Source organism: Carassius gibelio, chromosome A15 (assembly GCF_023724105.1).
Source record: "Carassius gibelio isolate Cgi1373 ecotype wild population from Czech Republic chromosome A15, carGib1.2-hapl.c, whole genome shotgun sequence".
NCBI lineage: Eukaryota > Metazoa > Chordata > Actinopteri > Cypriniformes > Cyprinidae > Carassius > Carassius gibelio.
Window position 1 is genome coordinate 21,656,705 of NC_068385.1, and position 27,578 is coordinate 21,684,282.

The window sequence follows — 27,578 nt, forward strand, 5'->3', positions numbered from 1 at the left end:
TGTTCGTGAGCACCCTTTTGAACACTAAAACACACCACGGTCTCGTGGACTTAACGTACACATGCACGCAGTAAGTCCGCAAGACCGAGTGCACATGAAGTGTTCCATTTGGGACAGGCCCAAGTAGGCAAGTGAGGTGTCGTCTTCTTCTTCTTGCTTTATGGCGGATTGTTTAACTGCCATCTTCAATCTCAGTTAGGAGTGTCAGTGGTCCATTTCAGTGATAGGTGGCGGTAATGCACTTATAAGTCTGCGATCCACATATATATTTATATATATATATATATATATATATATATATATATATATATATATATATATATATATATAGTGTTTTGTTTCTTCCACAGACTGATCGTTTTGTGTCTTTATATGTATATGTGACCCGTCACGGAAACCAGTTGGCAGCACAACTTTCGAGCAAAATGAGAAAGAAGCATTTTTTTTTCAAAATTTGTGATTTTCGTTTTTTAGCAGAATCTGTTAGTTGATATCACAAAGAAGCCTCTCCGTGTTTGAGATAGCAGTATTGGTATATTTACAAGTGTACATTTTGAGGTTGAAATCAGCTAGTTTGTCGGAGATTCTAGCACGCAGTAGGGGCGTTTCATTGTCTGTCTGTATTTCCATACTCGATAAGCCGGCTTTTGTTTCTTTTGTTATTGCCCCCGCCCTCCGAGGGACGCGTGGCTACTTAGTATGCAGCGCTCTGGCCGGCTCTAGCTGATATCAGAATTCAATGAAGATGGACGCCGCAAAGATGAACGCAGACGAGCCATTACAGACGTGGCCATTACACCGAAAATGCTTTGATGTACTTCTTCAACAAGCCGGATGCTTATAAACAAGCTCTCACTGATTCTGAAGACGATCTGAGCGACGATGAAAGCGGCATAATAAGACTGTATGATATCCCTAATCTACAACTGAGCGAAGATAACGACGAGGAAGAATGTATTGGACTGGTGTCAGACGAGTTGGACCGTAAGATATCAGAGGCTATATCGATAGTAACATTTGATGGGGATAAAGACAGAGAAATGGGGAAAATCCGTAACATTTAGAGGCAAACAGACGCACAGTGCAAACTTCGGATCTGCAAGAATACTTTTCTGTTTCTTATGGGGTGAGTTTTCATAAACATCAAAGTTTGTCGTTTTGTGTTCATTCTAAGATCTCATGTTTAGTCCATGTTTAGACCTTCCCATATCTACCTATTGTTATTAGCTAGCTCATCGGTTATCACAGAATCCTGTTAAAAAAGTCCTAATGCTACACAATGAAATCAATTCACCAAGTTTTATGTAGAAAACCAGCAAATAACAAATAGAATTAGCATTAATATGTACTTTTTGTTTACATAAACATTAAAATAATAACATTAAAAATGATGGCCACATTTTAAAGATTTTTTATAAAAAGATAAAACTCAAATATTTCAGCCTCTAAATCATTTTTATAAAAGTCAAAAAAGATAAATTACTGACATTTACAATGCACATTCTCCTTTATTATTAATATTATGCGGCCCGATTTTTCCCGTTGTGTCTGTCCTTGCTATGCAGGGGGTATGGCTTATCTAAATGAGATGTAAATGAGCCCCATTGTCACTCGCAGCAGTGAGAACTGCACAATCTTTAAAGGCTATTTTCTGCTTTTTGAGGTTTTTTGAGTGCCTACCTTCAAATGGCCACAACTTCTCCAAATATTATCCGATTTCCATGTGTTACACATCGTTGGAAAGCTTGGAGACTACATTTTCAGAATATGTGAATAACTCAAAATGCCCCAGAACCGACTTGTGTCCCTACTTTCCGTGATTGGTCACATATTTATCGTCCCGAGCTGCAAGGTTTAATTTTTTGTGTGTGTGTTTTTTTATTGTATGTTTTAGTCATGATTCCCATTCACATCAATTATATGATTGACAGACTGCAACAGTTTGTGATAAAAATTTCCTTTTTGAGTTCTACTGAAGAAACAAAGTCACCTACACCTTGGATGCCCTGGGGGTAAGCAGATAAACATTGCATTTTCATTTTTGGGTGAACTATCCCTTTAAGGAAAAGTTCCTTTCCAGTCAGTCCACATTCTCAGTTTGAATGATACTATCATTCTTCCGTTTACTGCAAGACTTTCCTCGATGTGACCTTCTCATCATAATGCGCACATCCCTGCAGGTTCAACCTTTTGCATCACTAGCCAGTAGGTAAGATTCTCACTCATGTCTTCACACATCCTTTTGGCCCCACTAAATTTGTAGATTATTTCACATTTTCTGTGCTGATTCTGGAAGAAATGCTGTAGAATCGATGTAAATAAGGTAATAGATTGGGATATTTTTTACCCTTTGATCTATATATAAAACATATATCACAGTGATTATGCATTTTTTCTTAATGGCTGAAAGCAACACTATGTACATTTGGGCACTCTAGCAGTTAATAAACAGAACTGCACGCATCCCTCGGAAGAACATTCTAACCTACTTCTCCAAGTTTAGGTCTATGGCGATTCACGCAAGTATGTGTTACTCTGAGTCCGGAGCGATGACGACCTGAACAGGCTACAATAGTCCAAAATAATTACTTATTATAAATGTCTCATAGTGATTTTGGATAAGAAAAACATGGTTTGGTAGATGAATTTATGATGCACTCGCTTATTATACACATTTGGCAAATTTTGAACACAGAAAAAGTTACATAGTGTTGCTTTACAAATGTTTTGTAATCAGAGGAACTGTTACAAATAGCCACTGTTGCCGAGCATGTAAAAAAAAAAAAAATCAGCAAAACGTCTAAGGTTACGTATGTAACCCTGGCTCCTCGAAGGAACGAGACACTGCGTCGAGAACGATAGGGGAACGCGTCCAGCGTGACGTCTCTGAATAATATGTATAATCAGTCCAAAGGAAGGGCGAGACGTCATAGGCGGGTGACGTCAGAGACCAGGAAGTATAAAAGCAGGAGAGGCACAGCCGGCCCCAGCCTCAAAGGATGAAGCAAGCGCCAGCCAGAGATGCCGGAAGTGTGGCACTGCGACGCAGCGTCTCGTTCCTTCGAGGAACCAGGGTTACATACGTAACCTTAGACGTTCCTCTTCAGGAACTCGAGCTGCGTCGAGAACGATTGGGGAACGAGAATGCCCACGCTGCCAGACTTACAAATCTCTGCCAGTGTGGGAAACTGCACAGCTAGGACGAGAGAACAGAGGGGCCTGGAGCGGCTCGTAAATCTAGACCGTAAAATCTTACGAAGGTCAAGGGCGTGGACCACCCCGCAGCCTCGCAGATGTCACGCATAGAGACACCTGCTAGGAAGGCCTTGGAGACCGCCACACTTCTAGTGGTGTGAGCCTTGACCCCCAGGAGAGGGGAGATCAGAGGACTCGAGGCTTAGGACAGCATCCTGATCACCGCTTAGCATAAGCTTCTTCTGGCCGGAGGCCTCAGCCTCAGCGCACCATGGAGGAAACATGTAACCAGAGGGTTTCTGCTCACTGACTGGCCACCGAGAGGGGCGTGGTAGGCCACCATGGCCGCCACGTAGACCTTCAAGGTGGAGTGGATCAACCCTGCGGAGAGCCTGCAGGAACTCCAGCACTGTACCATCCGGGCAGTTAACTGGGTCGAGCTGGCGGTCTCCGCACCAAGAAGTGAAAAGCTTCCACTTCAAGGCATACAGTTTCCTCATTGAGGGAGCTCTGGATTGGAGAACGGTCTTACAACCTCGGTTGAGAGACCGAAAGCTAAGAGTTGTGCCTCCTCGAGACAACACCTACAGCCTCTAAGCTCCATGCGGGGGCGCACCCTCCGCCTGCGAGAGGAGATCTCTCCTGACGGGAACCTCCCATGGAGTGCCATCAAAAAGAGAAATCAGGCCCAGGAACCATACCCGGCCCATCCAGAACGGGGCTACTAACAGCAGCCGGACTCCGTCCCGGCACACTCTCTCCAGAACTCCCGAGAGCAGAGCAATCGGGGGAAAATGTACAGATGAAGCCTTCGTGTACCATGGCGTCCAGCCCCAGTGGAGCTGGATGAGTCAGAGGAAGCCAGAGGGGACAGTGCGATGTCTCTCGAGTCGCAAACAGATCCACCCGAGTCTGGCCAACATTTCCAACTCTGCTTCATCACCTCAGTGTGAAGCCGCCATTCCCCGGGCCTCGGCCCCTGCTCAACAGGATGTCTGCTCCCATATTAAGATGCCCAGGAATGTGAACTGCTCTGAGCAAGAGGAATTCGTCCTGGGCCCACACAAGGATCTGGTACGCTAGTTGTATAAACGGGGTGAGTGCAGACCTCCTTGGTGGTTGATGTAAGAGACCACCGCTGTGTTGTCGGTGCGCACCAACAAATGGTGATCTCTTAGGTCTGGGAGAAATTAACGAAGTGCACGAAGCACGGCCAGCATCTCCAGGCAGTTGATGTGCCATGTCAGATGGCGACCACTCCACAGACCACGGGCAGGGTGGCCACTAATGACCACACCCCAGCGGGTGAGGGACGCATCCGTCGCTAGCATCACGCGGCGACAAGGAGCTCCCAGCACCAGGCCCTGGGACAAGAACCAAGGATTCCTCCACATTTCCAAGGCACGTAGGCAGTGCCGCGTGACCTTTAGCATGCGAAGTTGGTTTCCCCTCAGGGAGAACCCCTTGGTCTTGAGCCACCACTGTAGGGGTCTCATGTACAGCAGGCCAATAGTATTCAGGTCGGACGCAGCTGCCATCAGACCCAGCAATCTCTGTGACTGCTTGACAGTGAGTGACCGGCCTTCTCACACTCTCGCGACTGCAGTGAGGATCGACTCGATCCGAGCAGGTGACATACGTGCCTGCATCGTGGTCGAATCCCACACCATGCCCAGATAATTGGTTCTCTGAACTGGAGAAAGCACACTTTCCTTGGCGTTAAGTCTTAACCCCAGCTCTTTCGTGTGAGCGAGAACGACACCTCGGTGCCGAACCGTCATCTGCTCAAATTGAGCTGATATCAACCAATCGTCAATGTGGTTGAGTCGTGAAAGTGTGGGGTGAGAGTGCAAGGCCAGTGGAAGATCCTTATTGGTAGGCTTTTGCCCCCAAAAGCAAACCTCAGGAACTTCCGATGAAGAAGAATGGAGATAAGTGCATCTTTTGATAGATCGTGACACACGAGTCCTCGGACTTGGCCTGTGCAGGCGTGCTAAACTTCAGTCCCCTGACTGAGAGGTTCAAAGCACAGATCTAGAAAAGGACACAACACCTCATCCTTCCTCGGGAACAGTGAAGTACCGGCTGTAGGACCCGGCCTCTGCAACCCAAGGAGGGACCACCTCGATGGTCTCCATCCTCAGAGAGAGTCTACTTCTGTTCCATTACCAGACCCTGCTTGGGGCCCACCAGAATTGGATTCTGTGGCCTCTCACTACAGTGTGCAGGACCCACTGAAACACATTTGGCAGTAGTTTTTACACTGCAATATAGTCTACTAAGGGAATCAGCCTCTCAAGACTGATCTCTGGTTGCATCAGAGCAATTAGCTCGGTGCCCTGAAGCGGCGCACCGGCAGGAGACGGCCGAACTAGCTGCTCTGGAAACCTCCCAGGAGGTCGCGAGCTTCTTAGCACCGATACGTTTCCGGGCGGTAACTGAGAGAAGCGCTCGCTGGAGACCGCTGTGCCCTGGAACACCGGCAGGGTTGGCAGATCGATCTCCTGAGGGCACTGAGGAGAGACGGGCACCGTGTAATGCGGTGTACACCGCTCTTCCCCAGAGGGGCCTGCCCTCCGAGGTCCTGAGCTACAGCATCAAGACTATCATAGCTGAAGTCTCCTAAAAACGACGGTCCTCAGACTCATATCGTCTGTCAGGAAGACTAGACCAGAGCCTGCTCGGGGCAGGACCCCGTGAAGTACACTTGGCAGGGGCTCCCACACCGCCATGTGACCTCCTAAGGGAACCAGTCTCGCGAGACTGGCCTCTGGTGCGCCTAGAGCCACTAGCTCGGTGCCTTGAAGCCGTGGACCGGCAGGGGATGACCGTACTAGCTGCTCTAGAGACCTCCGTAGAGGTAGCGAGCCTCTCAGCACCGCTACGTTTCCGGGCGGTAACTGAGAGAAGCGCTCGCCGGAGATCGCTGCGCCCTGGAACAACGGCAGGGTTGGCAGAATGATCTCCTGAGGGCACTGAGGAGAGACGGGCACCGTGTAATGCGGTGTACACCACTCTTCCCCAGAGGGAGCTGGCCCTCAAAACGTCCTAGGCGTCAGGACGTTATGATGAAGGCTATCCAGCGAAAACAACAGTCTGTAGAACTGCTTTCCACTAGAAGCCTTCGGCCTGGGAGCACCACTTTGACTCTAGCGTCTGCGGAGTACAAAAGTGACACCCCCGGCACGTGGGGCTGGAACACTTTGGGACTGCTCCGCCCAGCAGCCCCTGACCGCCTCAACCTCCTCAGAGGAAGAGCGGTACACACGTGTTCTCACAAAAGAAATCACATCCCTAGAGCCCCTGTACATCTAACTTCACATAGTCAGATAAATATGACATTTTATTCCTTAGAATTAAATGTAGTCAGCAACCAGACTAGTCAACGCGATCTGGTGTAGAAAAAATCACATAAAAATGAAACCATGTAATACACGCGTTGCCTCGGCAGCGCTCATGTCTTTTTTTATATATATATTATTTTATGCTACTCAGTCACACAAATAACATAAATCTCCTCAGAGAAATATGGATGCTGCAGCGAGCTGTCTCAGAGGGCGAAAGAACCGCAGCGCTGGTTTCCAGGCCTCGAGCACGAGCTCTAGATCTAGTGAACACGGGTGGAGATAGGACGAGCCGTCTCCAACCCGTTCGCCAGATCATGTGCGATTCCTGCTATCGCGGTCGCCGCCGTGCCTCAGCAACAGCGAGACTGCGACCGCAAGATCGCATGCACGGACACACTCCTCAGAGCGTGCCCGGCGAGAGAGCATGCAGCAGCAGCAGCGAGCTGTCTCAGAGGGCGAAAGAACCGCAGCGCTGGTTTCCAGGCCTCGAGCACGAGCTCTAGATCTAGTGAACACGGGCGGAGATAGGACGAACCGTCTCCAACCCGTTCGCCAGATCATGTGCGATTCCTGCTATCGCGGTCGCCGCCGTGCCTCAGCAACAGCGAGACTGCGACCGCAAGATCGCATGCACGGACACACTCCTCAGAGCGTGCCCGGCGAGAGAGCATGCAGCAGCAGCAGCGAGCTGTCTCAGAGGGCGAAAGAACCGCAGCGCTGGTTTCCAGGCCTCGAGCACGAGCTCTAGATCTAGTGAACACGGGCGGAGATAGGACGAACCGTCTCCAACCCGTTCGCCAGATCATGTGCGATTCCTGCTATCGCGGTCGCCGCCGTGCCTCAGCAACAGCGAGACTGCGACTGCAAGATCGCATGCACGGACACACTCCTCAGAGCGTGCCCGGCGAGAGCGGAGCGCTTAACAGTGAGAAAAAGCACAGTCAGCCCCCCGAGAGCTGACTGCGGGAGCTCCACTCTTCATTAATGCTGCTTATGTTAATATTAGGCATAACATGCTTGTGTAACTGGTGCTTGTGTGACTGGCGAGCTCGTCGACGCCTATCCACATCAATCTCCTCAGAGAAAGACAGGCAGCGCCGTCGCGCCCTCTCATCGGGGAGAAAGTACCGCAAATGCGGGCTTCCGACCACCGAGAGCGGGCGCCGGATCTGGTGGCTAAGAAAGAAGATAGGGGCTTGGCCGTCTTACATTCCTTCAAGCAGATCCGAAAGCGAGTCCCGCGAGCACAACCACCGTTTTGCCTCGGCGAAAACGGGAGTGGCACCGCGAGAAACGCCAGTGAAAGCTCTCTCCTCAAAGAGAGCCTTCTGAGAGTGAAGCAAAGGCTCGCATCGCAGCCGTCAACTCCCTCGAGAGCTGACACTGCGCGCTTCACTCTCAAGCAGACAACACACGAGCTGCGTGTGTCCCTACCCTTTTTTTTTTTTTTTGGCAGGGAAAAACACACAGCCTGAGCGCTGCCTGCTCTCGCCCAAAACTTCTCTTGATTGAAGCTTTGACAATGGAGTTTATCAGTGGACAAACGACACTAAATAAGACTCACAAACAAATAGCGGCTGACACACACACAGAGCGCTTGCTGAAGACACAAGGCTGGGGCCGGCTGTGCCTCTCCTGCTTTTATACTTCCTGGTCTCTGACGTCACCCGCCTATGACGTCTCGCCCTTCCTTTGGACTGATTATACATATTATTCAGAGATGTCCACGCTGGACGCGTTCCCCAATCGTTCTCGACGCAGCTCGAGTTCCTGAAGAGGAACACACCTTTTTCATTAAATTAAATACAAGAAATAATGATACTTTATTGTTTTTATTAATATTTACTACTTTAACAATACATCGTAGTAAACAGCATAACATGAAAATTTTTGAATGATGGTGCAAATTAATTGTTGAATCAGTGTTGTGAACTGATTTGCCTCCTAATTGGCATTTGAAATATATGCTATTAAATATTTCTGTCATGACGTTTTTATAATCAAGGGTCATGATGACACAAGGACTGGTCTGCTGGCCCCTTCTGTAGGAGTTTGGCTGAATTAATGGGCATATAGTATATGGGTCATTCTCTCGAAATTATGCCATGTGTATCCCCCTATTGATATAACAGGATATTAAACTTATTTACATTAATTTATGAATGTAGAAAACAAAATACATTTTTCAGTAATTTATAATTATACAACACGTGAACATGAGGCACATTGTTGGGTGTTTATTTTTAGGCATCTAGCTGCAACTTTCTGAGACTAGTGGTGTGCAAAGCGGGGCTTCATGAAACACTGAAACAGTCAAAGCAAATGTGGCGAGGCTTCAAAACATGTTCACACGCGTCTCTACGGTCATTTTCAAGTATTGCTCTGAAAAAGCATAGGCAATGAATCAGTTGGCCGAATTGACAAATTATAAAGTATATGATAGAAAAGATTTTTATTTAAATATATAAATTCCTCTGCTGCATTAACTCCACTTTTATACTTTGCTGGGTTTAAGTTAAGAAAGATGTGCGACTGTATGGTTCGTTCCTGACTGTATGGTCTCGAAACACCCCAATGTTCTGAATCACTTTAGTCACGTGACATGGGTGTTTCGTATCACACTTCGGAGCAGTGTTTCGAAACATCTGTGCTTCGGGATCTCGACACGGTGTTGAAACGTCATTGTCACGTCAGCCATCCCTATCTGAGGCAGCATCTTTCACACTGTACGAGTTCCTGCAAGAGCAGGGTTTCATAAACCCAGGTAAGAAACAGTGCTAAAGATAAGTGCAAAAAAATTTGCTTCTAAATTAAAATAAAACCGTCAAACATTGCTTTACCTAAGGTTAAAAGCAGGGTTTATGATGATGATAACCTGTGGTTAAGTGCAGTAAGAAAAGCCCTTAAGACCTAATGTCCTAATTCATTCTAACTTTTAAAATGATGGTGTTAAGTAGCGTAAAGGTGTTAAGGAGGTTTGAAAAGAATGTGTTGATTTTTATTGATCGTTCACAGAGATGTGGCTCACCTAAGCACCTGTGATGACGGCTGCATGGCTCTCGCCGAACTGCTGGGCTGGAAAGTAAATAAAGGCATATTCACACACAAATTTGTCATGTTATTTAAATCAATATTTATTTATTTGTCTTTCTTAAACTATGTTTATTGCATGAAATGTCACCACTCTTGTTTCAGGAAGACTTGGAACAGATGGTGAAGCGTGAACATGCTTTAATTGACGGCAAAGATGCCAAAAAGAAAGACAAGGAAGCCAATCAGAACTCCAAAAGCACTGGGCGGAGGCTGCAAAGAGTGACAAGACAGAACATGAAGAGGGTTTACATGGCAGCCCTAATAGATCTATAGAATTTAACTCCATTTCTCAAAGCCAGGTCTGTCCTTCTCGAGTCTACAGTCGATCTCATCTTTCTGTTTCTCTGAACTTCTGTGTCTCTCATCTGCCTATAATAGCAATACAGATATTATAGAAATAGTACAAAATCTCACAGAGATCAGACTGGAACAGTGAGACAGACAGACAGATAGCAAACACTCTCGCAGAAACATGGTGTTATGCATGGGCCAGGAGACGGCTTTGATTTAATTGTGTAACACAATTATGAAAAACAGGGCTATAAATGTTATGTTTTAAAGTTGATAAGCATCACGCTTTCACTTTATGCTTCATCACATAAGGTCTCATTTTATCCAGCATAAAACTGATTATGAAGCCCAAATTTACTACTTTAATGCCTGCAAGTTTTTCTTTTGAAATTTTTTTTTGTAATTCTCATAATTCAGATTTTCTTTAAATTATTAGGTTAAATTAATTTACAGAAACATACAAAAGGATGTACAACAGATGCTATCATTCAGTAAATGTATTTTCTTGCACCACAGTAATGGGAAATGCTAAAGTTTTATTTTATTATTATTATTTTATTCTTACCAGGTTTCATGAGAATTAACAATACTAATGATAGATGACAATCTTCTGTCTGAACTTGTCAAAATAAGATTACTTTGTACATTTATTTGTAGATTTTATTATAATGTTATATTATTAAAATAATGAATGTTTATTTTCTCTTTCTCTTATTATTATTTCTGCAGTATATTAACTATTATAATACATTTTTTATTTAATTCTCTGTTGCTTCTCTTTGGTTTGGAATGGATATCTATGCTTGTGGCTCAATTGTGTAAGAGGAAGTTTGCCTAACATTGTTTTACAACATTACAAAATATGATTATCATCAGTGATAACCTTATGTGAGGAAACGAGAATTGAAAATGAAACCTTTAAACGTTTTTTACTGTATGTGTTCATGTGGTATCATTTTTGTCAAATTGCCTTAAAATAGTTGTAAAAAATAATAGTTATTAGACATTCCAGCTATACTAAAATATACCCATAGTAAGTAACAGCTGTGATGTAAAATAACCCCAATGGCTGTGTATATGACTGCATAACACTCACAGGCCACCTACAGTCGTTGTCAAAAGGTTTGGCAGGGACATCAATTTTATGTTTCGCAAAGTTTGCTGCTTAAGCTGTTGTGGTGTTCATTCACATTGTTTCTAGCGATGGTTAACTCCAAAGAAACATGCAGCCATCATCACTTTGCATAAAAATGGTCTCGTGCAAGGAAATTGCTACAAAGAATATGGCACCTGAAAGAACCGGATCATCCAGAACTTCTAGGAGAGAGGTTTGACTGCTGTGAAGAAGTCTTTAGGACGTCCCAGAGTGTCCAGCAAGCGCAGAGTCCACCAGTACAGAGCTTGCTCAGGAATGGCAGCGGGTTGGTATGAGAGCATCCGTGAGACCAAGACCTTTGGACAATGGCCTGGTGTCAAGAAAGGAAGCAAAGAAGCCACTTCGCTTCAAGAAATACATAAAGGACAAACTGAAACTCTGCAGGAAGTACAAGGAAGTACATTTTCTGATGTAGCTCCCTTCCGACTGGGACATCTGGAAAATCGATTGTTCGGAGAAGGAAAAGGTGAACGCTACCAGGATTCTAGTGTTGTGCCAACAGTGAATCGTCCTGAGACCATCTATGTGTGGGGTTGTTTTCAACCAAGGGAGTGGGCTGTCTCAAGAATACTGGCGTGAATAAAAAATGGTATTAAAAGATCTGGCAAAAGCGACTTCTTCCAACGATCCATGTTTAATTTGATGATTTGTGCATTTTCCAGCATGGTGGAGTGCCATGTCACAAAGCAGGGATAGAGAAGTGGCTTGAAGATCATTACACTGAAATGTTATTATGCCAATAAACTTCTCAGATCTCAATCCCATAGAGAAAATGAGGTCAGTCCTCAAAAGGTTAGTGGACCAGCAGAAGCCCACAAATCGTGATCAACTCCGAGAACTGATGAGGCAAGAATGGATCACCATCAGTGGATTTGGCTCAGAAGCTAATATCCAGCATGCCAGAGCGAATTGCAGAGGTTATGAAGAACCCCCCCCCCCCCCCCCCCTTTGTGCTTTGGGTGTACAGCAATATACAATATAAATGCTATTCATTCATTCGATACTGTAAATATCAAATTATATATTTATTTTTATTTATTTATTATTTTGCCAATAAAAGCTTTAACTTATACGATTCTCATTGTTTTTCAATGTCTTGTTAGCATGTGTATATAGTGGTTAAAACAACCTTTGTGATATTTAGTACCTGATTATAGACAGCATGGAAATATTATAGCTCTCAAACATTTATTTAAACCTTTTAATGTTAATGTTAGAGATGGCTATGGGTTTAACCTTAATTAGTCAATGTGGATTTTATTGTAAGAGGATATTCAGTAAATTTCTCTCTTCACTTAAACTCCGTTATTAGCAGATGATGCTCTTATACAAAGAAAAGTGGTTTAGTTTTTGGAATGCAACTGCTGGCTTGAGTAAAATGGAGCTGATGTGAACTGAGCTACATGGTACTGTTATTATGAAAGTAACACTTATTTAGCTATATTCGTTCTGCTGTATGTTACATCCTACTTCTATCACTGTGTTCAAGTTTTCACTCTGAGGTTTACCACAACCATGAATGTGGGTGGAGCTTTTGGTGTAAGAGACACAAAAAGCATCATTAACAGTACTGTTAGAGTTGTCTGCTTAAACTGAACTATAATGTGACTAAAATTTGATGCCTTGAACATTTCATAACAGGGGCCAGAGTGAATCTCACTGTAGGTAACATGACAAAGTACAGGACATATCTGTAATGAGGAGTGTCAATTACCCCACACATAAAACTGCAGTGCATGGAGGCATTTGGAGCAGCTTTGAGAGATGTTTTTTCCTTATCTAGGAGGACATTTTGAAGACGCCTCATGTGAGTTCAGCTTTGACTTTTGTTTGCATCATTACAAGTGAGTTACTTTAAATACATACTTCTCAACTTACTCTTGAGACATAGGACTGATAGGCAAGTGAAAAAAAATAACGTTTGTAGCAGTAGTCGGTTCTAAAATGATGTTCAGAGGTGTTTACTGTAGGTTTTACATGGGAATAATCTGCCTTTTCATTTTCTACAGAACTGTAAAAACTACTGTTAGATTAAAAATAAAATACACTGCCATGAATAAAAGTATTAACACTGATATTAAATATGGAGTATAATAAATAGAGAAGATGGGCTGTTCCGGACAGCTCCTATTGATGACAACTGGATTGACAGTTCAAGCTAATGACAAAATAATTGTATTTTGCATATGACACCAGTATTAAATAAAATAATAGTGTTGGACAAATTACTCAAAAAGAAATCCAGTACAGGCACCCGATACCAGAGAAAAATTAAGCTAATATGAATGCCTATCTGTGAAAAAACCTTTTAAAAAATGTAAAACCTTTGAAAATGTAATTTACAATCACAAAACTTATCACAGTTACGACTTAACTGTGGCTAAGTAGAACTTAGTCTGATACATATTTTAATTTACTTTGTGTTGCGTTCTAACGACGGGTAATTTAAGTACCTTGACATTGATAATGTACAGTAATAATTTACTGTAAAAATTCTGAAAATCAAATTAGTATTTCCAATTTTTAAAGTGGAGATGTTGCTATTTTAATACCAACAGAAAGTAATATTCTGAGACAATTTATGAAAGAATCAACTTTTTTATATAATTCAGTTCGCACTGAATAAAAATACTTATTCTGAGTTCATACTGCATGTTAATTTAACCATCGATCTATCCACAGTATTAATATTCTAAAGTGATAAATGATAGCAATAATGAGTAACAATGAGCAGGTGCACCCAAATGTTTGACTGATATGTATTTCAACAAGTTGGAAATGGCTCTTTTTGTCACAGCACACGGCCCTCTGTTTTACACAACAGAGATGAAACTCCTCCCTTAGTTAAATAAATAAATAAAGAAAAAAGACTTTACATTTCACCACTGATAAAATACATAAACTCTAAGCAAAGAACTATGACAAAGAAAGAGCAAAAAAAAAAAAAAAAAAACTGAAAAAAACTATTTCTTAATTTCCTTTGTTTCTCAATTTCCAAATGTCAACAGGGTTACAGCAACATAGTTAAAATGGAGGAGATAATAACCGAACAGATTCCCTGAACAGGTCTGCTATTCTGTTGGACCAACGATGATGAAAGATGAATTCACAACCAGTGAGAGCAGGTGAGAGAGAACATGTATACAATCTTGAGTAAATGTAATCACCATTTTATTCCATATGCATTAAAAAAAAAATACTTCTTCAGTAAAATTATAAAAAATGTGTTGTTGATTTTTTATTAATAGAGAAAATCCTGCTAGCACAGTACCCAATGGGGTCTCCAGGAATGAAAAACAAATCCTGACTCTGCTGCAAGGTTTACGGTTAAGTCAGGATGCCTGGGCTCCCAAGAGCCCCTGGGACAGACATGGGGCACATGCCGCTCTGTGGGGCAGACCTGCTGGGGTGGGTGCCTTTACTTCCTTTTTATCAATGCTTACTAATGCTAGTCATTCAGCTGTTTCAACAATATTCCCTGTAAACCCTAATGTTGTCAATAAAGAAAACCAAAATGTAGTTTTGGTAAATATGACTTGAAATGTAATTCAATTCATAATTCAATAATTTAAAGTTTTGCTTTCAAATTCCATCAAATCTAGACTAACTGAGGCCGGAGAGAGATGTAGGTCCTTAAGAATTATTCCCTTTTAATATTACTGATGCTATTTTCTAAATAGATATTGTAGGAAGTCACTGTTCCCTTTGGTGTTTCCCTGTTTATTAAAAGTTTATTTGGAGTGAGGTTTAGGGTTAGGGTTTGAGGCTCACTAGGAGCAAGGAGAAGGTGTGGCGTGAGGAGAAAGGGGTTACATTGGTGCCGTGACCCGGATGGGAGTGAGGTTTAGGGTTCGGGGTTCAAGGCTTTCTTGGAGCAAGGACGAGGTGTGGCGTGAGGAGAGAGGGGTTACATTGGTGCCGTGACCCGGATGGGAGTGAGGTTTAGGGTTCGGGGTTCAAGGATTTCTTGGAGCGAGGACGAGGTGTGGCGTGAGAAGAGAAGGGGTTACATTGGTGCCGTGACCCGGAGGGGAGTGCAGGAGACCTGCTCGATGCATATATTGTATGTATGTATATATATATATACACGCAGTGCCCCATTCATTATTATTGGCACCCTTCGTAAATATGAGCAAAGGCGCCTGTGAAAATAAATCTGCATTGTTTGTTCTTTTGATCTTTCATTTTAAAAAAATCACAAAATTCTAAACTTTCAGTGAAATAAATCAATTGAAGGTGGAGGAACATATCATTGTGAAATAAATGTTTTCTCTAGTTTATGTTGGCCACAATTATTGGCACCCGATTATTGCAACATCCTTAACCCTGGACATGGGGTACTTTTTATCCCTGTTTATACTAAACCCATCCAGTTGGTTGGCTGATCAAAAGATATTTTTTTTAGTTTCATGTGACCATAGAAGCCAGTGCCATTTGAAGTTCCAGTCCTGTCTGACAACTGAATTACTAAAAATGTAAATATCAATATCAGTAATATACTTCAGAGCTATTTTACTCAAAATAATTTCTAGGGATGCCACTATTGTGGTCAAAATGCATTGGAGAAAAACAATTATTTCATTGTGTGATTTTTTAATGAAAGATCAAAAGGATAAACAATGCAAATTTATTTTCACAGCCGCCTTTGCTCATATTTACCAAGGGTGCCAATAATAGTGGATGGCACTCTATATATATGTTTCGGGGTTTAACAACAGTGATAAAGTAGGCTGAAAGTGTAGCGGAGCATTGTGAACCACAACCAAAGCAATGTTCTTTTGTAATACGCAAATTAAATTAAACAATATTTTATTGAAACTATTGAAAGGTGATTATTTGTGAATATATTTTACTCTTAAGCAATCTATGATGTAGATGAGTTTGTTTCTTCATTGAAGCAGATGAAAACATAACATTAATTAGGTAATCTACATACCTACAGTCCATCAGTTTCCACATTGTGAAGTGGAAAGCTGTGTGTTTGTAGGGAACTAATCCATCATTAAATATTAAGCCATTAGTCAATAATCCATAATACACATTCCATCCCCTGTTGTACTTTTAAACGGTACTTGATAAGATTTTCTCTCCTGATTCAGACAAGACAACTTTTCGCTTCACACGACATGTTTTGATGAACTGGAGTCATGTTGATCACTTGAATTATTGTAATATCAGCTCTTTTTCTGACGGTACCCATTCACTGAAGAGGATCAGATATTGACCAAATAATACAATGCTAAATTTGTCCAAATCTGTTCTAATGAAGGAATAAACTAAGTAAATTTTCAGCAAACATTTATTTGTGGGTGAACTTTTCCTTTATGGTTAACTTGTCCTTGTCTAGTGTTATTATTTGCGACCCTGTCTGCTAAAAGCTAAAGCTGGGTTCTATTTTTATTTTTTTATTTTTATTTATTTTTTTTTTTTTTGTGATTCACTGTTTTCTACAAAACATCATCCTTCATAAAGATGTAGAATATTCTGTGTAAATATAAACGTTATATCTTTAATATTGACTAATGAAGGCCATTTCAAAGATTGAAATCATAGTGAAATATTTGGTTGAAATCAAACTTTGATGCTTGTTATTTTATGAGAGTTTGATACATTTTTGCCTGGATTTCACAGACAGGGTTAAAAAGTTTTTTCAAAAAAAAAAACCTACTGTTATGTTGCAGATAATTGCAGAAGTAGAGTTAGATAAGCTGCATAAAGCATGACTGCAAGAGCGCTTGAAGAGAGGCAAAGAGGTGGTTAGAGACAAGAAAAAAACCTATTCCAGAGTTTGTGGAAGTGATTATTTTTGTTGGTGGTATCTAGCATTATAGATTTTTACATTGTAGAGTGTTTTTGCTGGTTTAAGTGCTCATTCATGTCTTTAATGATGATAATAATAATAAATACAAGATCTGCATAATATAAAAAGAAAAGAAAAACAAAACAGACACAGGCGTGTTGACGGATGTGTGTGTCTCTTTTCTTTCTTTCTTTTTTCATGTTCAAATGTGAAATATGCTTTCATAGTTTCACTCTATATAATCAGTGAGTGATGTCAATTATCAGAGGCCTCGTTTCACTTCCTTTGTGGTCATTGCAAAATCCTCCAACAAAGTTCTTTTAAACATTTTTTTTATATATATATACTTTGAATTTGAAAGAACGTTAGCTGATGTCCAACTTTTGCCTATACTGACTTCCTCTATTGAGAGTGAGCATTTCCTTGAATTCAGTGTTGGTTGTATCACTTACTCAAAAGAATGCTTAAGTAATTAGTTCGTAAAAATATGACAATGATACATTATTCTCCATGATATTTTGATCATCTCAGTATAACCCTTTCATTAACTTTGCATAACAGTAAAATTATATAACTGTTCCTTTACACAGAGTTTCTTGGTGGTCCAAGACTCTTCATCTCAAGACCAACTTCTGTGTGTGTCTGTAGGGGACAGAGGGGAGCCGGTCAAAGAATACCCCATCTTAACCACTGGAGCAGGTACTGAAAAGTGTTTTCATTCTTAATAGCCCCTCAGATTTGCTATACCCAAGTTTTCAGTCACAAGTAAGAATTTAACACTTGCATTTGTCATGATCAACATGTTCTCGTGATGTTGTCAACTCCTCCCATGTCAAATTATCTGAGCTATGGTGTCAACATTTTATAGCTGCAAACTATATATATATTTCAGCAACTGTCTGAATATTTATTCATTTATTTATTTATTAGATTTGCACGAGAAACACACACGTTTCCTGAGCTATTAAGGAACAACCTCAGAGAGGAAATGAACAAGCTTTTATGCATAGTCAGGCATAATACATTTCTAAAGCATGCACATTTTCTAAATTTCCTGTTACAAACTGACAATCGAAGCATAGCATGGGAATCCATGTGCAAATAGTTGCCGTGTAAATGAGATGTTTGTGCGAAGTTCAGTAAAATCTTCAGCACAGTAGTTTGTTCCCTTTTTGGCATGCAGATAAATTGCACATTGTGAACCCTACAGTCTTCTATTTCCTCATTACATACGTGTACTTGACTAGTCTGTCCAGTTTCTCTATTACTCATAGCGGTAGTCTGACTTAGTTCGCTTGTCTTTTTTTCCCTTTCATAGCTCTTCACCTGAATGCATCTCATCTGGCTTTCCCTGATCTCTGTCAACTCCTGCACTTCTACACACTGAGCAGGTGGGATGAGATATTTTTTATCTAGCACATATTGATAAGGAAGAGTATCGTTTTTGCTTGATATCAGGATGTTGTCACAGGAACCTCTGTGCACCACTGTGTTAGATAGTAAATTATATTAAATCTTCTATGCACTGTAAAAAAAACTGGTAACCTGCAATTACTAGCTTAAAGAGCTATTTCTACCTGATTCTACCCGTATTTGTTTTGTTAGTATAGATTAATGTATATATTTTGGTTGAGTGAAGTTAAATAGTATTTTTGACTTGAATAAAACCAGTATTTTTAGATGTTGTCCCTGTGTGGGACAAACAATCTGATAAAGAAAATTAATTATCTGTTTGTTTCCAGTATGCTAAAGTAGTAATTTGGCATAAGATTACATTGTTATAAGGGGCAAACTGTAATTGTGGGTGTAAATTTATATATTAAGGTTGGGTCAGTGGTATTAAATTATATTTATATTTTTACTTGATTAACCCTTTAACTGGTGACTTATCCCGGGGGATACAAACATTTGAGATGCTGTAGGGTCTAATTTCTTGGTTTCATGTTGAAAGGGTGTTTGTTTGTTTTTTGTAATCTGTCTCTAAATTTTTGTATCTCAAGGGATAAGTCAACTTTTTAGAATATTGTGGCTTGTGTTTTAGAAAATCAAATGTAAGTGTAAGCCAGTGTTTTGTTTATGGTATAGTGGCCAAACTAGATCTCACAGGAACCATATTTTTTGTGATATCAACATCTGAGACTTTTTCTATGTACACAAAAGGCGTATTTCTCTCAAATATTGTTCACAAATCCGATATAATCCATCCACCTCACATGTGTAGAATATCAAGATGCTGATCAGACAGAATGATTATTGCACAGGTGTGCCTTAGGCTGGCCACAATAAAAGGCCACTCTAAAATGTGCAGTTTTATTGTATTGGGGGGTCCGAAAACCAGTCAGTATCTGCTGTGACCACCATTTGCCTCACGCAGTGCAACTCTCTTCGCATAGAGTTGATCAGGTTGTTGATTTTGGCCTGTGGAATGTTGGTCCACTACTTTTCAATGGCTGTGCGAAGTTGCTGGAGACTGGCAGGAACTGGAACACACTGTGGTATACGCCGATACAGCATCTCAAACATGTTCACTGGGTGACATGCAGGTGAGTATGCTGGCAATGCATGAACTGGGATGATTTCAGCTTCACAGAATTGTGTACAGATCCTTGCAACATGGGGCCGTGCATTATCGTGCTGCAACATGTGGTGATGGTCGTGGATGAATGGCACAACAATGGGCCTCAGGATCTCGTCACGGTATCTCTGTGCATTCAAAATGCCATAAATAAAATGCACCCATGTTTGTTGTCCATAACATACACCTGCCCATACCACATCCCCTGCGCCACCATGGGTCACTCAATCCACAATGCTGACATTAGCAAACCGCTCACCCACACGACGCCGTACACGCTGTCTGCCATCTGCCCTGTACAGTGAAATCCAGGATTCATCCGTGAAGATAACACCTCTCCAAGGTGCCAGACACCATCGAATATGAGCATTTGCCCACTCAAGTTGGTTATATCAATAACCTGCATCTCTGGTATTGTGCTGTGTGATAAAACTGCACTGAGTGGCTTTTTATTGTGGCCATCCTAAGGCATACCTGTGTAATAATCATGCTGTCTAATCAGCATCTTAATATGCCACACCTGTGAGGTGAATGGAATCTCGGCAAAGTTGAAGTGCTCACTAGCACAGATTTAGACAGATTTGTGAACAATATTTGAGAGTAATAAGACTTTTGTGTACTTATAAAAAGTCTTAGATCTTTGAGTTTAGCTCATGAAAAATGGGGGCAAAAACTAAAGTGTTGCATTCATAATTTTGTTCAGTGTGTTATCTGACATCTGCTACCTATGTTTAATTTTCTCTCAGGGATGTTTTGCCTGTCTGTTTATTGGTTCCCTCATGGGTTTACACCCTTAACAATCTATCAGCTCATCATGTTCCTCTGCTTGGTCCAAGTTAGTACTTGCCCTCATTCACCAGTCTCTGTATACACCATCATTCTGCTGTTGTGCAAATCTGACTCTCTGAATTCCAGTGAATTGTGTGTTTGGTTTTCAGAGACCTGGCTGTGTCCCTCTTCAGATCCACTGATTACCAGTACGACTCCAGAAACACAAGGCATAACAGAAAAGCCAAAAACAGTCATGTGCACTATACAGGTGATACAGATTCTCTGAGTCAGTGATCTCTGCTATAGGTCTCTGATGTTTTCAATTTGATAATATTTGTGTTAAATAAGTGGTATATGTAATGGCTTCATTCAGAACTGAGAGTGCGTTGTAATTCTAATTCTATATTCTAATTTCTGAATTTGAATTGGAGTATAACAGAAAACAGATTGCCTGCAAAGATACTGGTTATTGTCTGTGTTTTGTTTTAGTAATGAACTTTTTTTAGAGAAACTTTCTAATCATTTAAGAAAACATAATTGGTATCACTTTATTTTAGAGTGTCCTTGTTTCACGTTACATCTGCTTTGTGTAGTAGAAACTATACCTTAAATTAAGTATGTTATAAATTCATATTATTTGGCCCTTATTTGTGTTATTAACAATAACGCTTAAAAATAAAGTGTAACCAAATATTTACATATCTAAGACTGTCTGTTTCACATGAAATTTGATTTGCATAATCTAGACACTGACAATGAGTTATCTAAATCAATGTGATCTGTCAAATCAGTTGGTAGGCAAAAAACTTTGTTTGGATGTGATCTACAATTACTTATAGAACTGTATATTTTGTGTGCAATAAATGTTCCACCTTAACTAATGTACTGTATCTATTAGAAATCTATTCTTTTAAGCTTTGTGACTATACACTATGTATGTGAGGCAAGACCTTGAAATTATTTCTATTTGTTGGTAGGTTACAGCTGCCAGTGGTGCCATGTGCTTTATCAATCCTTTGTACCTTCAAGAGCACGGCGATGATTGGCTTGCTCATCCTTCAGCCAGCCAATTAAATCTGCCAATCAGGTTGAGGCGAAAAAGTACCAGGAGAGCATGGGTAGGGAGAGGACTGAAACAGAAGTCATCTACACTAGCTGAAGACAACTCTAGCAGTTTTGACAATGACAGAGGTACCGGTTGACTGTTTTGAAGTTCTAATTTTGATTTTGAATTTTTTATTTCATTTTATGTGCTTTTGTCATTTTTGTTTGATTTAGTTTTGTAGTTTAAATATTTCTATTTACTTTTTTTTTTTTTTTTTTTTTGAAATTTTAGTACTTCAACTTCAATTTTATTGAAAATTTAAGTAAATTTGCAAGGCATATTTCTAATTATCTTTTAAGGTTTTTTAAGTTTAAGGTGAGACACTACAGAAAAATAGTTGTTGTTGTTGTTGTTGTTTTTCATGTCAATTTATAGATTTTGGGATTTTTGGTTTTGGGATTTTCATTAAGTATTTTTTTCAGACTAGTGGAAACAAAACATCCTAAATACACTTTTACACTTGTTTTATAGCACTTTCCTATTAGCATCTTTAGATTTCAATGACAATGTATGTCTTTGAAGCTTGTTCTCTCAAAATGCAATATTTAAAAAAAATCTAAACTCTAAAATCTCCACTTACGTACATAAAACTTACAGTTTTATTCCTGTCTAAAAATTCCTTTTCTCCCTGGATTTTGATTGTACTGTATGTTCTAATTTATGGAGTGAGATCCAAAATACCCACTTTAAAAACCCTTAATATGTCAACAAAATGAAGAATTTTGAACCTGGCTTCATCCAATGTTCTACAGATGTATGCAAATTAGTGCACATTTAATTAATCAGTCTCATTTTAAGAGACATATATGTCTCATTAGAATTAACATACAATTCCAAAAAACTTATGTTAACACAAAAATGTTTGCAGTTCTTAATGTAATCATTTAACTGTAGAAGTGTGGTAATCTCAATGATTTTTTTACCCCATTAACCTGAGGTGTTTCGCTTTACGTTTTTCATCCAACATTTTTTTATTTTAAATACTTTTAGTTAACAATAACAACATTGATTTCAAACGCATATTGTTTATGAACTGAAACAGAATCTGCTGATAAAAGGCATGTATAAAAGCTGATCTCAGTTAGTGTTATGTAAGTTAATGTCTTTTGTTTCTTCTCAAAGGATCATTTGAGAAGAATCCAGAGGCCCCAGCTACCCCAGGTGGAGTTGTGCTTCGAAGGCTGAGTGGAACCAGCAAGGAGGACCCCATAAAAAGATCAAGTGTCGACTCCATTAAATGCCCTCTCCCTCAGTCACCACATCGTGTGTCGTGGCTAGAGGACAATAAGATATGGCTGAACTCATCACTTACTTCCTCTCTGCTTCAACCACCCGGCTTAGAGCTGGACTCCCTGTCAGTCAGCAGTATAGAGGAGGAGACTGAACAAGAGTTAAGCCCCTCCCCATCCCCCCGGCTCCACTTGGCAGATAAGATGATGAACCGTCTCTCTGCAGTGGGTCAGGCTCTAGGTGGACTTATGTCGCCACAGCGAAGACTGAGTAAACGTGTTCAGGAGATGGCGGAACGGAAGGGAGGGGCTTTTGCAGAGGCTGTCAGGGGATTTGTAGAGCAAACTCTTGCATGTGGGGCTGGTCCTGGAGTGACCTGCACCGAGATGCTGCAGGAAGTGCGCTCATCCCTCACTGCTCTGAAGGAAACCCTGTTTGATTCTCCAGAGATACAAAGCATCACAGACAGCATTGGAGACACTCCAGATTTTGAGCTGGGTATGACCTGGAGATAACATTATTGCCACGATATTATAATAACGTATCAGTCTTATCAGCTTATCATCTGTGTTATTTGATCAAAAAACTAAAAAAAAAAAAAAAAAAATTATAGAATTGCTCCAATTTTCATAGGGCATTCTCTGGTCACACTTAGCAAATGTTTTGCTAGTATATTAGTTAGTTTCTCATAAGAATCTTATTTGAAGGAAAGTGCAGGGAGATAAAATGGGAAATAATAGAACCATACAGTTTAATTAACAAGTATATGTGAACACAAGCACTTCAGCTGTTCAAAAATCATGTTGTTGTGTTACCCACAAAGCCGTTTGCACCGCACTATTTCATCACTCAGTCCATCAATCTGTTTAATTGCTTGTTATTTATGAAACCATGATCCGCACTCAAAAAACTTTATATTTAACATTTATCACCAGCAGGAAAACACAAACGTTTTGGATCAAGGCCTTCTTCAGTGCAATCAATAATTCAGTCCCTCCACCCACTTTTTAAATCATTAATTATATTGACTTCATCATCCATTAGCCAATGTTAAGTCTCTAAAAACACACATGTGCATACCATTTGAATACCTATTCAACAATATCTATTTTTATATAACAGTTTGTCACATCTACCAATACAATACATTAAGACATGATTTAACCCATACAATACCATGCTAAAAATATATATATAAACAAAAAGTATAGGGAAATATTTTTTTATATACAAATGCATATTTGGTGAGTATTCAATGCACATGCATAAGTGTGTATATGTGTAATTCTTTTTTCACCTCTACTTAAACTACATTCTTTCACAAATCTGTTTTTCTCTCTGCTCTTAGATGCTGTGCTGGAGCTTGCCATTCATAAAGTAGCTCTGAAGCCAGTTTACTCTCACCTTTACGTGTGTCTAAAGACAGCTCGTAGGGATGATGGCACTCTTCAGCGTTTAGAGGCCAACAAGAGCACCCTGGAGAACCGCAGCCTGGAGGAGCTGGAGGGTGCATCAGGGGCCGGGGTGCCTGATTCCAGCATGATGGATAAGATCCAGCAACGCTGGACCACAATGCATGAGGCCTATTCACCCAGTAAAAAAGTTGACACCCTGCTCAAAGTCTGCAAGAATATCTACCATAGTATGAATGCTAATGCCAAGCCAGGTGAGTGAAGTAGTACTGTAAAGACGTAATTCAGATTCTCATGGTTGATGTTAAGTCTGTGAATCATTCAACATTCTACTTCCTTTGAATTTTGAACTTGTATGTTCTCTGTTAATATACAGTATATACAGAAATCAACAATTCTGAGCATACCCATGAACCCATGTCTACTGCCAGACATTTTAAGCATTCAAGGCACTTACAACATCTAAAAACCTGTAGACGATTTGAATATGTTCAATGTTTTATGCTAGGTACAGTTTTCGGGGCAGATGACTTCCTGCCATGCCTGACATGGGTATTGCTGCGTAGTGATGTAGCTACACTTCAGGTTGACACTGACTACATGATGGAGCTGCTAGACCCCATGCTACTACAAGGAGAGGGTAAGGGGTGCACACACATTCATACCCGTAAACATACTAGTTTAATGTGCAGGGACATCTGTACAGTCATACATATTGGTAGGGCAAACAGTGTGATGCTTTCGAATCATAACTTGGTCTAACATGTCAGCTTCTGGCTCAATGACTGTTTGTCTGAACCTGTAGAGATCTATCCATCGCATTCCCATTCATCTCAATGGCAGGACACCTTTTCTGTGCACAATCCCAGGCTCTCTATTAGCAACTACCCTGAAGTGTATCATAATTATTATTGTGTAAAACTATTTGAACTTGCACCAAAATACTGAATGTGCCTTTAAGACACAGGAGTCGCATTAGTTGCATTAGAACATTAAAATGAAAGACCATCAATGGATTTTTTCCCCAGAAGGATGGAGTTTTTTTGTGTGTGTTTTCTAGTGTGTATAATGTGCATACTTTCTTTCTGTCTTTTTCTCAGGTGGGTATTACCTTACATCTCTCTACGCTGCCCTTTTTTACATTACCAGCTTCCGACCTCGTCTAGCGAAGCGGCAACTTAGTGCAGAAGCACAGAGATCTCTCAGCCAATGGCACCGCAGACGCACACTGCACTGCAACCAATCTCGGCGCAGCAGAAATCGTAGGACCATCCGCAGACATGGGCCGTCTGATGAAAGCTGTAAAACAGCCGAAGAACAGAACTCTTTGAATGCGAGCACAGAGTCCAGCAGTCTGACTGACGGCATGCCAACCACCTCTTACGTGCACGAACCACTCCAGGGCTTAGATGAAGAATTAGAGGACCCAAAGGAAGAAGAGGAGGGACAACAAATACTGTCACCAGAGCCTTTGCACATCACCACTCCTAAAATGGAGGGAAAAGAAAGAGCTGATGGAGTAAGCTGGACAGAAGATAACTAAAAACCACATGATTCTAAAGGAATGAGCAAATGGTATGAAAGAACTAAGCTTTGAACTTAATAGAGATGCTTGTGAAGGCAAAGTGTGTTACTCAAATGACGACTCAGATCATACAACTTAATGAAAAGAATACATGCTATTATTTCTCTGAGCAAACAGATTTCAGATTTTTGCTTGTTAGATGATAAAATGATTGAAAATACACACACACACACACACACACACACACATATATATATATATATATATATATATATATATATATATATATATACTGAACAAAGTTATAAAATGCAATACTTTTGTTTTTGCCTCCATTTTTCATGAGCTGAAGACTTTTTCTATGGACACAAAAAGCCTATTTCTCTCAAATATTGTTCACAAATCTGTCTAAATCTGTGCTAGTGAGCACTTCTCCTTTGCTGAGAAAATCCATCCACCTCACAGGTGTGGCATATAAAGATGCTGATTAGACGGCATGATTATTGCACAATAAAAGGCCACACTAAAATGTGCAGTTTTATCACACAGCACAATGCCACAGATATTGCAAGTTTTGAGGGAGCCTGAAGTTGGCATGCTGACTACAGGAATGTCCACCGAGCTGTTGCCTGTGAACTGAATGTTCATTTCTCTACAATAAGCCATCTCCAAAGGTGTTTCAGTTAATTTGGCAGTAATTCCAAGCGGCCTGCAGACAATGCAGACCTCACGTACAAGACCATCCAGCCACCTGCATAACAAAAAAATTTCTGCACAAACTATCAAAACCATCTCAGTTCAAGCTGAAAATATCACAGTTCTTTCATGGCCAGCACTAACCGGACATGTCACCCATTGAGCATGTCTGGGGTGCTCTGGATTGGCATGCTGTTTTAGATTTTTGGAGAGGTGCTGTTCCGAAAGCCCCCCTGCTGGCAGAGAATGCATGTGCATTTTCAATAAGCCTGTTTTATAGGGTGTTCCTGCAATACTGGAGGACCTTATTGTGTATTATTATTAGTAGTAGTTGTTGTAGTAGTGACATGTCCGGTGAGTGCTGTATATAGCATATGAAGTACAAAATAGTGAGTTTATAGTACATAAATATATTTTAAATAATACTAGATTACAACATCCAGCAGCACAATGGACTGTTTTGCACAGTTACATAGGCTAAATGGAGATTGCTGACATCGCCTCACATAGTAAAGTTCAAGCCAGCCCTTACATTAAAAATAAGATATAGAAAAATTATAAATGTACAGTTTCCATGGATCTTGTCTTTGCATCTGTTTGTTTCATGTTTGAAACAGGTATCGTCTGTTGCAATAGAATTGGCTAGATGGCGCTGTCACACACACACAAAAAAAATAAATAAATGAAAAAAAAAAAAAAAAAAAAAAAAAATATATATATATATATATATATATATATATATATATATATATATATATATATATATATATATATATATATATATATATATATATATATATATATATATATGGTCCTAGTAGAACCGGGTTCCTGAAAACACAGTGTTGGCCAATGTACACACCAGAGTGAAGATCGACCCACGTTTTTACAGTACCCTGCAAATACACAGAGCTATAGATGTGAACTGGTTGATCGATAAGAAGATAAGGCATTATAAAAATCTAAACAGTAAAATGTATGTATATGTTATTTAATTAATATGATAATTTATTGATAATCATTCTTTTAAATTAATAGCTATAATACTCATCCTTTTTATTAAAAATGGTTTAAAGGCTGAAATGTGAAGTGTATCGTTTTAAAAAATGTTTTGTTTGTGTGAAAACTTGTATCTGAACTGTAAATCATGTCATCTTATAGTTTAATATGTCACTATAGACATTACCTTACCCCGCTCATGGTGTTAATTTTATTTGTGCAGGTCTTAAAAAGTCTTGAGATTTGAGTTTAAAAATCCTGCCAGAAACCATGTCTATATAAATTGCTATATTAAATAAATTATTTCATTTTAATGATCATGTTGGACTTTTTATTTTTTTAAATCTTGTTGGACTAATGCAATGCCTTGTTGTGTGACTGAC

General features: G+C 40.2%; 1 protein-coding gene across 2 annotated transcripts; it reads left to right on the forward strand.

Annotated features, from left to right (window-relative positions):
• The first annotated feature begins 8,328 nt into the window (after window positions 1–8,328).
• Window positions 8,329–26,907, forward strand: LOC128029411 (ras and Rab interactor 2). 2 transcript variants are annotated; one of them, XM_052617192.1, is made up of 14 exons: window positions 8,329–9,624; window positions 9,738–9,934; window positions 12,724–12,889; window positions 14,091–14,207; window positions 14,331–14,490; window positions 17,473–17,581; window positions 18,201–18,273; window positions 20,204–20,292; window positions 20,396–20,496; window positions 21,206–21,419; window positions 22,456–23,061; window positions 23,912–24,229; window positions 24,484–24,615; window positions 25,076–26,907. In XM_052617192.1, exons 4-14 carry the CDS (start codon window positions 14,173–14,175, stop codon window positions 25,516–25,518), a joined length of 2,280 nt encoding a protein of 759 aa, XP_052473152.1. In that variant the 5' UTR covers window positions 8,329–9,624; window positions 9,738–9,934; window positions 12,724–12,889; window positions 14,091–14,172; the 3' UTR covers window positions 25,519–26,907. The 2 variants fall into 2 exon arrangements, with proteins under 2 accessions (XP_052473152.1, XP_052473151.1); XM_052617191.1 differs by lacking the exons at window positions 8,329–9,624; window positions 9,738–9,934 and having other exon boundaries at window positions 12,604–12,889.
• Window positions 26,908–27,578: the final 671 nt, after the last annotated feature.

Bases quoted from the DNA above. Each gene is read 5' to 3' on its own strand.
- LOC128029411 (XM_052617192.1), top strand. From the start codon at position 14,173: ATGATGAAAGATGAATTCACAACCAGTGAGAGCAG. The intron at 17,582-18,200 runs GTACTGAAAAGT...TCCCTTTCATAG, and splicing joins CATCTTAACCACTGGAGCAG to CTCTTCACCTGAATGCATCT. The intron at 20,293-20,395 runs GTTAGTACTTGC...TTTGGTTTTCAG, and splicing joins TGTTCCTCTGCTTGGTCCAA to AGACCTGGCTGTGTCCCTCT.